Source organism: Prunus persica, chromosome G4 (assembly GCF_000346465.2).
Source record: "Prunus persica cultivar Lovell chromosome G4, Prunus_persica_NCBIv2, whole genome shotgun sequence".
Taxonomy (NCBI): Eukaryota; Viridiplantae; Streptophyta; class Magnoliopsida; order Rosales; family Rosaceae; genus Prunus; species Prunus persica.
In genome coordinates, this window is record NC_034012.1 from 10,332,254 (window position 1) to 10,345,322 (window position 13,069).

The 13,069-nt window shown below is 39.1% G+C and overlaps 3 protein-coding genes and 1 pseudogene across 3 annotated transcripts; 3 read left to right on the forward strand and 1 right to left on the reverse strand.

Moving 5' to 3' along the window:
* Positions 739-3,629, forward strand: LOC18778577 (L-type lectin-domain containing receptor kinase IX.1). Its single transcript, XM_007214129.2, has 2 exons — positions 739-776; positions 1,356-3,629. The coding sequence occupies exons 1-2, from the start codon at positions 739-741 to the stop codon at positions 3,463-3,465; spliced, it is 2,148 nt and encodes a 715-aa protein (XP_007214191.2). The 3' UTR covers positions 3,466-3,629.
* On the forward strand, positions 6,612-7,697 carry LOC18780922 (annotated as a pseudogene).
* LOC18781493 (protein N-lysine methyltransferase METTL21A) lies at positions 8,073-9,300 on the reverse strand. The gene has a single exon (XM_020561367.1). It carries the CDS (start codon positions 8,967-8,969, stop codon positions 8,259-8,261), a length of 711 nt encoding a protein of 236 aa, XP_020416956.1. The 5' UTR covers positions 8,970-9,300; the 3' UTR covers positions 8,073-8,258.
* On the forward strand, positions 9,956-12,478 carry LOC18778778 (L-type lectin-domain containing receptor kinase IX.1). The gene has a single exon (XM_007212771.2). It carries the CDS (start codon positions 10,369-10,371, stop codon positions 12,439-12,441), a length of 2,073 nt encoding a protein of 690 aa, XP_007212833.1. The 5' UTR covers positions 9,956-10,368; the 3' UTR covers positions 12,442-12,478.

Genomic DNA, 13,069 nt, shown 5'->3' on the forward strand with positions numbered 1-13,069 from the left:
CAATTGCAAACTGGCCCCAGTTTGGCATTGTTTATTTGGGGTGATAAGTGATTTTTTTTAAATTTTGGGAAGCCCAGCCTGTTTGATAAACTATGAGAAAATCACTTATTGTTAAAACTTGCTGTGAGAGAAAGCTATAAGAGAAAGCAGCTAATGAGGTGCTTTCATTTTTTGATTATGCGTGAATCAATTTCGAAGAGGCACTGGGTTTAATGATTATACGGCAATCATTTTCTGATTATGCGGGAATAACACTTTTAACAAAAAGTTTACCAAACGCCAAATTACTTTCTCTCACAGCTGATTTCTTTCACAGCAAATCTGACAGTGATTATTTTTACAGCACAGCAGGCCAGTTTGGCATTGCTTGTTTGGGGTGATAAGTGATTTTTCAAAAATTTTGGGAAGCCCAGCCCGTTTGGTAAACTATGAGAAAATCACTTATTGTTAAAAATTGCTATGAGAGAAAGCTATAAGGGAAAGCAGCTAATAAGGTGTTTTCATTTTCTGATTAGGTAGAAATCAGTTTCGAATTGGCGCTGAGTTTAATGATTATGCGGCAATCATTTTCTGATTATGTAGGAATCAATACCAACAACACTTTTAACAAAAAGTTTACCAAACGCCAAACTGCTTTATCTCACAGCAAATTTGGCAGCGATTATTTTCACAGCACAGCAATGCCAAACTGGCCCTTAGCCTACTCTGGTCTGTGTCTAATAATTTTTCAGCCACAAAATGACCGTGGCTTATGTATTTGATGCCATAGATGCACAGTAATTGTGACTATTAAACCAGTAGTGAGTCGTTACATGTCTCATTCATAAATCAAGTTGGATTCATTCATTCATGTCTCTACGTAATGTCATGTTTTTTCTCTTCTTCTGGTTCATGCATAAATACATTGAGAAACTACTAAGAATAGTCTTCTTCAATCTATTCCCATTTGCAAGCAAAGGAAAATCAAGCAGAACACCAGCTTACTAAAAAAGAAAAGAAAAGTTGAAAGCTACTGAAGTCTTGAAAGAAGTAGGTCCATGTTGAATGAAAGTGATACTTGTGGAATTCTATTATGATCCTTTGCATTCTTTTTCTTCAAAGAAACATGGGCGTAGCTCGCTGCTTCCAGTCTTGGAAAAGTGCTTCATGGACTCAACAAATCTCAAGTCTTTCATTCAGCAACCAAAATTTTTCGATTTCAATTCCAAAAACGTGCTTCACATGTTATATAAACGTTAGAAAATTTCATAAAAACCCGCCACATCACTCGCATCACAATGAAGGTTCGATTTCAATTCCAAAACTAATTATCTCTATATTTTAGATGACAAACATTTGTGCACGTTAATTATTAGTACCGTAATCTCTCTTCTCTCTTCTCTTTTCTCTTCCAAAATGGTCGCAAAGTACTCAACAAAGCTTCACTTTCTTCTTCTTCTTCTTCTTCTGTTAACCCGTTCTGCAACTCCATTAAACTTCAGTTTCTCCAGCTTCAGTGGCAGTTATTACCCCACCATATCCACAAAAGGGGATGCTTTTTTCGAGGGCGGATTCCTCCGCCTCACCAAAAGCGGGGAAGACCAGCTAAAGAACGGCAGCGCCGGCCGAGCCACCTACAGCCAACCCTTCCTCCTCCACGAAAAGGCCACCGGAAAACTCGCGGACTTCACCACTAGTTTCAACTTCGCCCTTGACTCGCTCAAAGAATCCACCTACGGCGACGGCCTCGCCTTCTTCGTAGCCCCAAGCGGGTCCTTCCTCCTCAACGACACAGAACCAGCAGGTGGTAACAATCTCGGCCTCCCCGTCAACTTCGCATCTCCAAACGACACCGCTTTCGTGGCGGTGGAGTTTGACATCTACGCGTATTCAACGACCGACCCCCCGTACGATCACGTGGGCATCGACGTCAACTCTCTCAACTCTACCATTTTCAGACCTTGGAAAGGAGGTATTATGGAAGGAAAAACAAATAATGCTACCATTAGTTACAATTCCACTTCAAAAAACCTGAGTGTTGCCTTCACTACTTTTGCACCTGATTCGAATGTTACACAAGAGATGGCACATTTTTCTGACATTATGGATCTGAAACAGTACTTGCCCGACTTGGTCGTTGTCGGGTTCTCTGCTTCAACCGGTAACTATATTTCTCTGAATAAGATCATCTCATGGAATTTCAGTTCAACTTCACTAGGTGATCGTGATACTAATTCTAACCGCAAGTCAGGAAATAAGAGTATAGGACTAGCAGTTGGGTTGGGGATTGGTGGCTGTGCTGTGTTGGTCGGTGGGTTGGGTTGGTTCATCATGTGGAAGAAGAGGGAAAGAGCTGGGGAAAGTAGTGATGAAGATCATCCTATGGTTCATGAATTGATTGATGACGAATTTGAAAAGGGGGCTGGCCCGAGGAAGTTTTCGTATAGCGAATTGGCTCGGGCCACGAGTAATTTTGAGGAGGGAGAAAAGCTTGGGGAGGGAGGATTCGGTGGGGTTTATAAAGGTTTTATACCAGACTTGAACTCATATGTTGCTGTTAAGAGAATCTCGAGTAGTTCTAAACAAGGACCGAAGGAGTATGCATCCGAAGTAAAGATCATCAGTCGACTTAGGCATCGCAATCTTGTGCAACTGATTGGCTGGTGCCACGAAAGAAAATTCTTACTTGTGTACGAGTTCATGCCGAATGGGAGCTTAGATTCTCATTTGTTTAAAGAACAAAGCTTGTTAACTTGGGAGGCAAGATACAAAATTGCTCAAGGTTTGGCCTCTGGGTTGTTCTATCTACATGAAGAGTGGGAGCAATGTGTGCTGCATAGGGATATTAAATCGAGCAATGTTATGTTAGATTCAAATTTCAACGCAAAACTTGGGGATTTTGGGTTAGCTAGACTTGTGGACCACGGAAAACAGTCGCAAACCACAATCTTGGCTGGAACCATGGGTTACATGGCTCCGGATTATCTCAACACCGGAAAGGCTAGCAAAGAATCAGATGTCTACAGCTTCGGAGTTGTTGCTTTGGAAATAGCATGCGGGAGAAAACCCATCGATCCAAAGTTTGGAAGTATTCAAAGCAATATGGTTGAGTGGGTTTGGGAGCTTTACGGAGAAGATAGAGTCAATGAAGCAGCTGACCCAAAACTAAGTGGGGATTTTGATAAGAAACAAATGGAGTGCTTGATGATTGTTGGGTTGTGGTGTGCTCATCCAGACTACAACATGAGGCCTTCAATACAACAAGCAATTCAAGTGCTTAACTTCGAGGTACCGTTGCCGAATCTCCCATCAAAGATGCCGGTGGCCACCTATTTTGCTCCTCCGAAATCGGTCTCAATGTTGTTTAGAGATATTAGTGATTCTCAAGGAGGCCAAACTGAGTTGTCTTCAGGCCAAACTAACTCCTCACAGTTCAGCGCACCTTCTTCTACCACAAATTCTCATCCAAAAATTTCACTTGGGTAAGAAAGAAGCCTAACTAAATAATTTTGATTCTAAACTTTTAGAATTTTTGTAATTCCACTGTTTTGTCTTCTACAAGATTATGCATTTCACTCTTTGTTTTGATAATATACAAATTCAATGTAATGTTGTATCAATTTAGTTACACACTAAGAAATGATATATATATATATATATATCTATACACGTTTATATTTTAAAACCATCATATAAAGCAGTCCTACCCTGTATGTCTTTCTTAAAGACCGGACGCGCTGAAAAACCTCACCTACTCAACTTTCTTCACATTTGATTCACATCTATTGATATGATGTGTACAATCATCATCGTACCTTTATGAACGAATGCTTTAAGCAAAATCGTCAAAACTTTTTACGATATTAATAATTCTCGGATTTGCGGGGGTCTTTGTGTGTTGACATGTCTCTCTTGCTCTGTTTGCTCGTGACTTATTAGGAAACGAGACATTAGGACCCTCGTTTCATTTTCACAAATCCCACTCATCCAACTGCCAATTACGTTTTGTCATAAAAAAAGAAAAGGAAAAAAATCAATAAACACAAAACGTGTGGGCTTCATTTGGTGTGGGCTTCACTAGTTAATCACTTCAAATTTAGGTTGGCCACTATATAATATATACCCTAAATAATTAACAATATCAATAAATAGGATCAAATTTGAAGACAACTGAGTGGAAGTGAAATATTCACAAACGCATCATGTTAGATGCCATACATAGAGAAGTCGCACAGTCCGCACATTAGTTTTTACTTTTTAGATTTCTTCCTCTGTGAGGCTCTGTGAAGTCGCACAGTCTGCACATCCTCGGCATTGAATATTTTGTTAGTCATATATAGCTACAAACTTGTAGTATTGATGGGTCTAATCCCATTTTTTTATTTTTATTTTTTTTAGTATAAGTGATAGTCTAAAAATTACAAGGTAGGGGGATTTCTCTCACACACACACATAACTATAATGCCCTGAAGATTCGAACTGGAAACCTCTAGTTTGCAAGTTGATGCATTTCCACTGAGCTAGACCTCTATTCCAATTTTCTTAGTTGATATTCTTTGAGTTTGACCAGATCATATTTTGGCATTTTTGTGTGAGGAAAGACATCTTGATATGAACATATGACCATGCCAACGGGATCTAGCCGAGTGAAAAAGTGCTTTGACTTGTAGACCAAAGGTCTCACGTTCGAATCCTCACGACATCATAATTGGGTGTATGTGTGAGAAATCCTCCCTCCCCTCTTGTTTAGACTATCACTTATAAAAAAAGAAAAAGAAAAAGAAAAAGAATAGATGACAATAGATTTAAGAACCAAAAAGAAAAAAAAATATGAGTTGCTACTTTACATGCACTACTATTATTAGGCATAGCACATTTCTTAAGTTAAGTGTTTCATTTAATGTACACTATCACTTTTCTTGTTTAATTTCTTGTGATTGTGTTTAAATTAAGCGTTCTTAACATATTCAAACTAGATTTGCTTATAAACTATCAAGTTCTCATGAGAACAACCTCGTATTTACAAATCTATACTCTAATAGATTCGTACTCTTGCGAGTATTTTTAATTGGATATAGTTGGCGTATTAATTTACACCGGTTATCAATGCAACATTGCTACTTTACATCCACTACTATTATTAGGCAAACCTAGCACATTTCTTAACTAGTACCCTATGAATTGTAAAGAAACTTGTAGCTCAAATAGTTAAAAGTTCTAAAAACGCTTTTTAACAACTGAAAACGTTTGGTAGAAAATCTTGTAAGTATTTTTAGGTGATGGAATTTGATATCTATAATGATATAAAGAGTCATACATTGGGGACCCTACTTTCCAACATGTGGTATTGACATCTGAAATTGGTACTTAGGTGACGAGGGGTAAATTTAAAGGATATTCAATCAAGAACACAACAACCTTCACACACTCTAGACCTTGACCAAATACTCTTATGATTAGTCAACTGTTAGATATGAATTATATCAAACAATAACATACACAGAGCATACCAAGATGTACCTGCAGGCCTAGAGAATTAGTAGTGACAACCTAGGCACTCAGAAGGACCCATCAATCTAGGCATCCCCTGTGCTAGCAACAACTATGGTGAAAGTGTGTGAAGACAACATAATCAAGCAAACACCAAACAGCAGAAAAAGATGACTAGTCAACCGCACAAATTCAGATGACTAGTCAACTATCAAGAACACAAATCCAGAAAATTTACAGAGATGGAAACCAGAAACTGTTCACCCAGAAACCCACCATTGGAAAAAACTGGGGGTCATCAACCGACCAGGCAATCCACTAAGCAAAAAAGATTCTTACAAAGAACACTAGCAAGCTCAAGAAATTCCTAGGTCTATTTAGGAAGATGAGCTATACCTCCTTTGTGCAATCTTCTTCTCCAACTTAGCAAAGCTTGAAGCTCAGTTCTTCATGGCAATGGCAGCTCCTTCTCCAGCTCGTTCATCCCATGGCACTAGCTTACAAGCTCCAACTCAAACCGAAACCAGAATTTGGATTCAAAGGAGAATGAACAATTTCTTCAAGAAACCATACTCTTGAAGAAATCAATCTTGAATCTGACCTAGATATATATGAGAGTGTTTGATCTAGCAAGATGAGGTTTTCATATTTCAAATGCAGTTTTCAAAAGGAAATATTTTGGAAAACTCAAAGATGAAAAATATGAAGGTTACACTTGAGGAAGAAGAGAAAGTTTACAAAGAAACTTAGTAATTATTATAATCTGGATCCTAACAACATCATATATATATACAGCAGTCTTGTCCTACGCAAGATGTCTTGTCTTTCCTAAGACTTGACGCATTGAAAAAGCCTCAGTTCTACTCAATTTTCTTCAAACATTTATTAATGTAATCGTGGTTGTTTCACTAGTTTATTTTATTTTATTCAAAAAATTTCTTGGAAATTACTTGATTCTTTGAAAAAATCAAGTAATTTCGAACAACTTCTTGGAAAAAGAAAATAACTAAAGGATTGAACGCGATCAGAGTCAACCAAGCCCAAGTGTTACTGCTGAAAATTTTGATTTTAATTAGAAGATGTTGTATACAGTGCAGTTTATGCTGGATTTTAGATGGCAAATATTTCTCCCAACAAGAAAAATGGTTGCCAATTATAACTCCGCCACCGCCATCCTCAAACTCCAGTTCCGCACCCAAGCCCTAGTTCTAAATTCAAGGCAAGAAAATGCAGGAAACCACTAGCTGTTGTGTTCGGTAGTAGTATTAGTGGTCTTATCTTGGTTTGTTTCTTAGGTTTGGGTTTGTACAACTCGTGCAAGAAAAAGGCAACAAGAACAACTGATGGAAATCCTAATGACTTGATTCACGAATTCGAAGGGAACTCCCTGAAGAGGTTTCCATACAATAGGAGTTGGTATTGGCGACAAGAAATTTTTCTTAGGGAGGATCTGGTGTGGTTTACAAAGGCTACATCACATACTTGAACTCATATGTTGCTGTCAAGAAGATATCAAGGGGACCTAAATATGGGCCGATTGATACATACGCACCACAACTACAGACAATCAGTCGATGTAAGCATCGGAATCTGGTGCAACTCATTGGTTGGTGCCATGAAAAAGGTGAACTCCTACTTGTCTACGAGTTCGTGCCCAACGGCAGCTTAGATTCTCATTTGTTCAAACCAAAAAGCTTGTTATCTTGGGAGTCAAGTTACAAAATTGTTCAAGGCTTGGCTTCGGGGTTGCTCTATCTACATGAAATTTTGCAGCAACCTCTGTTGCACACCAATATCAAATCGAGCAATGTTACGGTGGATTCTGATTTCAACGCAAAACTTGGGGATTTCGGGTTCGGCAACAGAAAAGAGCCACAGATGATAACCACAAGCTACATGGCTCCTAAATATATTGACACTAGAAGTTAAGCAAGAAATCAGACGTTTTCAGCTTTGGAGATTTCCTGCGGAAGAAAGCTCATCGATCCAAATTAGTTGCACAAGATTATTGGGTTGTGGTGTGCTCATCCAAATTACAATTCAGACCTTCAATACTGCAAGTGATTCAAACGCTTGACTTTGAAGTTGCAGTGCCCATTCTCCCATCAAAGATGCGAACTACTTCTTCTCCTCGTACAATATCAGTTCAGGTTCGTCTTCTAGTATTGGTTCTGAAGGAGGGCAAGTTGATGACTCTGGCCCTGATTATATCACCAATTGCTCAATGATCACTGAATCTCTCCAACAAATTCTCCTCCATCAGCTCGGGTTAAGAAATTAGCTTGGCTTGTGATAATCTCGAATGCTCGTTGATGAAAGCCATGATTATACACGTAGGTTATTAATTGTAAAAATTGATCTAGAAGAAGCATAGGGTTTTTTTTTTTTTTTTTTTTTTGGGTCAACAAGAAGCATTAGGTTGGTGCTAATGGTTTTGGCTCTCTGCATTTCACCGATTGCCATATTTTTTTTTTTTCTGTAAGTCAGATCCTCTGTTTCTTCCTCACACACGAATGTCTTCTCATGCCACCACCATACGAATAATAAGCTTCAGTTCTGTTTTTTTTCAATCATTAAAATTATGAAACCCTTGTGTATATATGTTGTGTGAAGCACTGGTGAAATTTGATTTGATCATTTCGTAAGCAAATTTCCAAGTAGTGAGCCAAAAAGACACAAATTAATTTAGTTCTACAACAGGATTCAAGCAGCAGAACAAACAGCACAAACTTTGACAAACTTCTTACACAAAAAAAGAAATTCCAAAATCTAAGACCAAAAACCTGCACTCAAGTGGCAGAGTCAGGAGCAGCATCCTGAGTGAGCCCTCCTTTTTGTTTCTTGCGCAAGACAAACACATCAGCCTCTTCGTACGCATAATCCTGGTGCAAATCCTGGTGCGGAACTTTCTCTATCACAAAAACCCTCTCACACATTTCCCAGAACAGTTGGTGTGCTTCCGGAGACCTCAGCTGGTAGCCGAGCAAAACGACGCCGTCGTCCTTCACCAGCGCCTCCATGGTGGACACGAGCGGGCCCACAGTCTCCTCTATGTAAACGACGTCCGTCGCCACAACGACGTCGTACGGAGGGCTCAGGGACTTGGCCTGATCCGCCGCCTTGTTCCAGTGCACGATGGCGTGCTTGAGCGTCTTCCCCAGGACGGACTTGTTGCGCTTGAGGTTGTGCTTCAGTGCGGGCATGACCGCGGGAATATCGGTGAGGACGAGGTCTGTCAAACCAAGCAGATAGAGGCCCATGCCGGCGGCTCCGCAGCCGGCGCCGAGCTCCACGGCTCGCTTGCCGTGGAAGTCGAGGAGGTTGGCGTAGGGGTTTTGGGCAGCGGGGCTGGGTGGGGCCCAGCGCTCGGCGAATTTGACGAGAACCAGTGAACAGGGCCAGACGGAGGTGCCGACGTGGAGGGAGCCGTTGTCCTGTTGGAGGGAAAGGACGGCGGTTCGAACCGGGAGCTCTATCACGGGTGAGTCGGTGAACTTCATGCCTCCCAATTATCTGGTCCGTAATTGTTACTATTTTTTGTGTTTTTCTTGTTTCTACGTGCTTGTATTTTGCTTTTATTAATGTTAGGCTTATTATCACAAAACGTCTTTAAGGTTTATAAAACTATCAGATTGCATCATTAATTTTTTTTTTTTTGTCACTCGTAGTCCTCGAGGTTAATATATGCTATCATAAATGGTCTCTGCCGTTAGGTTCTGTCAAAAACTCCGTTAATTTGCTGACGTGACATATATATATATCACAAAACATCTATGAGGTTCACACACCTATCACAAATAGTCCCTGCGAAATTTTTAAAATTTTCTTATTTAAAATTCATAAAATTTTGATTTTCTTTTATAAATTATTTATAAATGAAAAAACCATTTATATAAGGATTTTCTTCAAGACCATTTATGAACCCTTAATCCTTAGTTTTTTCATTTTTAAATTTTATGAATTTTAAATCAATTTTATGAATTTTAAATTATTTAAAAAAAACTCCATTAGTTTGTTGATGTGGCATATATATGGAGCCCACATCTGCAATAATATACTGTCACATATATTTAAAATTCATAAAATTTTAAAAGGAAAACCAACATTTCATGAATTTTAAATGAAAAAATTAAAAAAATCGCAGAGACCATTTGTGATAGGTGCATGAACCTGAGGGATGTTTTGTAATATAAATATATGCCACATCAGCAAACTAAAAGAGTTTTGACGAAACCTAATGGCAGAGACCATTTGTGATGACACATACTAACCTTGAGGACTACGAATGACACAAAAACACATTAAGGATGCAATCTGATAGTTTCGTAAACCTTAGGGACGTTTTGTGATAAAATTACATTTTTTTTTTCTATTTTTAAGGAAAATAAAACAACATTAACAAATATAAATTGGCATGGAAAATTTTAATATTTGATTCTAATATATAAGTTATTAATTGGCTGGTCAATTTCTTTTTATATGAATCTCTTGTGAAAGGCTAAACTATTAAAATTCTGCGATTATATGTAGTAAAATTTGTTTATTCGTCAAGTAGTTATTAATTTAGTGTTATTTCTCTTCTCCAGAGAGATTCTAAGTTTGAATTTACAAACTTTTATTATTACCAAGTTGCAGGCGGCGCTCGCACTTTCCATCCCAAGTGTGAAATTAACCTTTGTTGTAGCCCTACATGACCCGTCTATTCAAGTCAACCACGCAAAAGAAATATTTGATCTGAATTCCTTATTTATGCCATCCCATCCCATGCCATCATTACCAGCACTCTCTATCAATCTTCAATTCCAAGGAAAATTATTTTGATTTGAATTGGTAAGCAACTGCTGATTAAAGCACTTTTCAAAAATTATTTTGATCTGTAACCTTACCAGCGAATTAGAAATGGTCGTCCTTCTTCTTCTCTTGTTTCTATTAGCCCCTTGTGCAACCTCATTAGACTTCAGTTTCCCCACCTTCCCAAGTGGCATCAACACCCTCTCTCTCGAGGGAGATGCTTCGCTCGATGGTTTCCTCCGACTCACCAAAAGCGCTGTTGACGACCAAAAAAACTTTAGCGTCGGCCGAGCCACCTACAGCAAACCATTCCTCCTTCGCGACGACGCCACGGGAAAGCTCGCGGACTTCACCACAACTTTCACATTCGCCATCGACTCAGAAGGCAAAACAATCTATGGAGACGGGCTCGCCTTCTTTTTGGCGCCAAACGGGTCTGCACTCAACACAACAATAGGCAAAGGCGGCTCTCTTGGCCTCCCAACCACAACCCCGGTAGGAAACGAGTCCACGAATCTGTACCCGTTTGTGGCAGTGGAGTTTGACATCTTCCATAATTTAAGGACGTCTATCGAGGATCCCGCCGGCGATCATGTTGGTATTGATGTCAACTCTGTCAAGTCTAAAGTTACCAGGCCGTGGAATGGTAGCATTACAGAGGGACAAGTCAATAATGCTTCGATTCGTTTCGATTCTGCATCGAAAAATCTTAACGTTACCTTCACTACTTATCAAAATGGTGTCTGGGTTGAGAGGGATCTTGCTTACATGGTTGATCTGAATGAGATTTTGCAGGGTTGGGTGATTGTTGGGTTCTCTGCTGCAACAGGTTCTAGGACTGCTCTGCACAAGATCATATCATGGAGTTTCAATTCGACATCGCTGATTGATGAGAATGCAAAGAACAACACATCAGGAAATGGAAACAACACATCAGGAAATGGCATCAACATTGGACTTGTGGTTGGGCTGGTTGTTGGTGGGTGTGTTCTTTTGGTTGGAGGGTTTTGTTTGGTTTGGTTCATTTTTTGGAAGAAGGGGGGAACAGGGGAAAGTAGCGACAATGATGAAGATCCGATTGATGAGGAATTCGAAAAGGGGACAGGCCCGAAGAAGTTTTCGTACAAGATATTGGCTCAATCGACAAATGATTTCGACGAGGGAGAGAAGCTTGGAGAGGGAGGGTTTGGTGGGGTTTACAGAGGCTTCGTAAAAGATTTGAACTCATATGTTGCTGTTAAGAGGGTATCAAGTGGGTCTAGACAGGGGCTGAAGGAGTACGCAGCAGAAGTAAGGATCATCAGTCGACTTAGGCATCGAAATCTGGTGCAACTCATTGGTTGGTGCCATGAAAAGAGAGAACTCCTACTTGTTTACGAGTTCATGTCCAATGGAAGCTTAGATTCCCATTTGTTCAAAGGAAAAAGCTTGTTAGGTTGGGAGGCAAGGTACAAAATTGCTCAAGGCTTGGTGTCCGGATTGTTCTATCTACACGAAGAATGGGAACAATGTGTGTTGCACAGAGATATCAAATCCAGCAACATTATGTTGGATTCGAATTTCAACGCCAAACTGGGAGATTTCGGGTTGGCTCGACTTGTTGACCACGGGAAACAATCACACACCACTGTTCTGGCTGGAACCATGGGCTACATGGCTCCTGAATGTGTCACCACAGGAACGGCTAGCAAGGAAACAGATGTTTACAGTTTTGGAGTTGTTGCTTTGGAGATAGCTTGTGGGAGAAAACCCGTTGATCCCAAGTTGGGAACAAGTAAAATCAACATGGTAGAGTGGGTTTGGGAGCTTTATGGACAAGGGAAAGTCATTGAAGCAGCTGACCCAAAATTGTGTAGGGATTTTGATGAGAAACAAATAGAGTGCTTGTTGATTGTTGGGTTGTGGTGTGCTCATCCAGATTACAAGATCAGGCCTTCGACACAACAAATAATTCAAGTGCTTAGCTTAGAAGTTGCGCCGCCTATTCTTCCATCAAAGATGCCAGTAGCCAGCTACATTTCTCCTACGGTGTCATTTTCAATCTTGGCCGGTGATGTTACTAGTTCTAAAAGAGGTCAAACAGAGCCTTTAAGTTACGGTTACAACACCAATTCATCACAGTTCACCTCATCTTCCGCTTCCAATTCTTCTCCATCAGCTTCACTTTTGTACACAATTTAAATTTATACTCGATAACTGTGTTGAACCAATATTTTTTAAAAAAAAATTGTAATTGTAATTTATATTTGAATTCTTTAAGTTCTCCCTACAAAACAATATTTTTAAAAAAAAATTGTAATTTATACTCAAGATGGTACAATATTTAAAAAAAAGTTGTGGTTTGAATTGGTAAACAAGGGCGGCTGCACTTCTATGTTAAATGACAATTTGATCTGTGAAGCTTACCTACTCTCTCGGAAATATTCTCTCTCCCAAAAGAAATTAGAAATGCCAAAAATCAAAAACTAAAATGGTCCAAGCCAAAATTTATTTTATTTTTTGTTTTTCCAGCTCGGTTTTCATAATAAATTTTAAAAAACCGTAGTATAGCGCACGGCTATACTATTTATTCATAATAGTATGGCCTGGCGGTTATACTCTTTAAGTATATCATATTTTAAAAGTCGTATAGCCAAAAAATAATTTATAAAAAAAAGGACCCTAGTAGTTGCATTATTTTTTACTTTATAGATATTAATTTGCTAGTTTCGATATATATACTTTAAATATTTAAATTGTTTATATATTTTTTTATTCAATAATATGCGAAAATTATGTGTATAATATGTGAATTTTGTGTGTATTATTG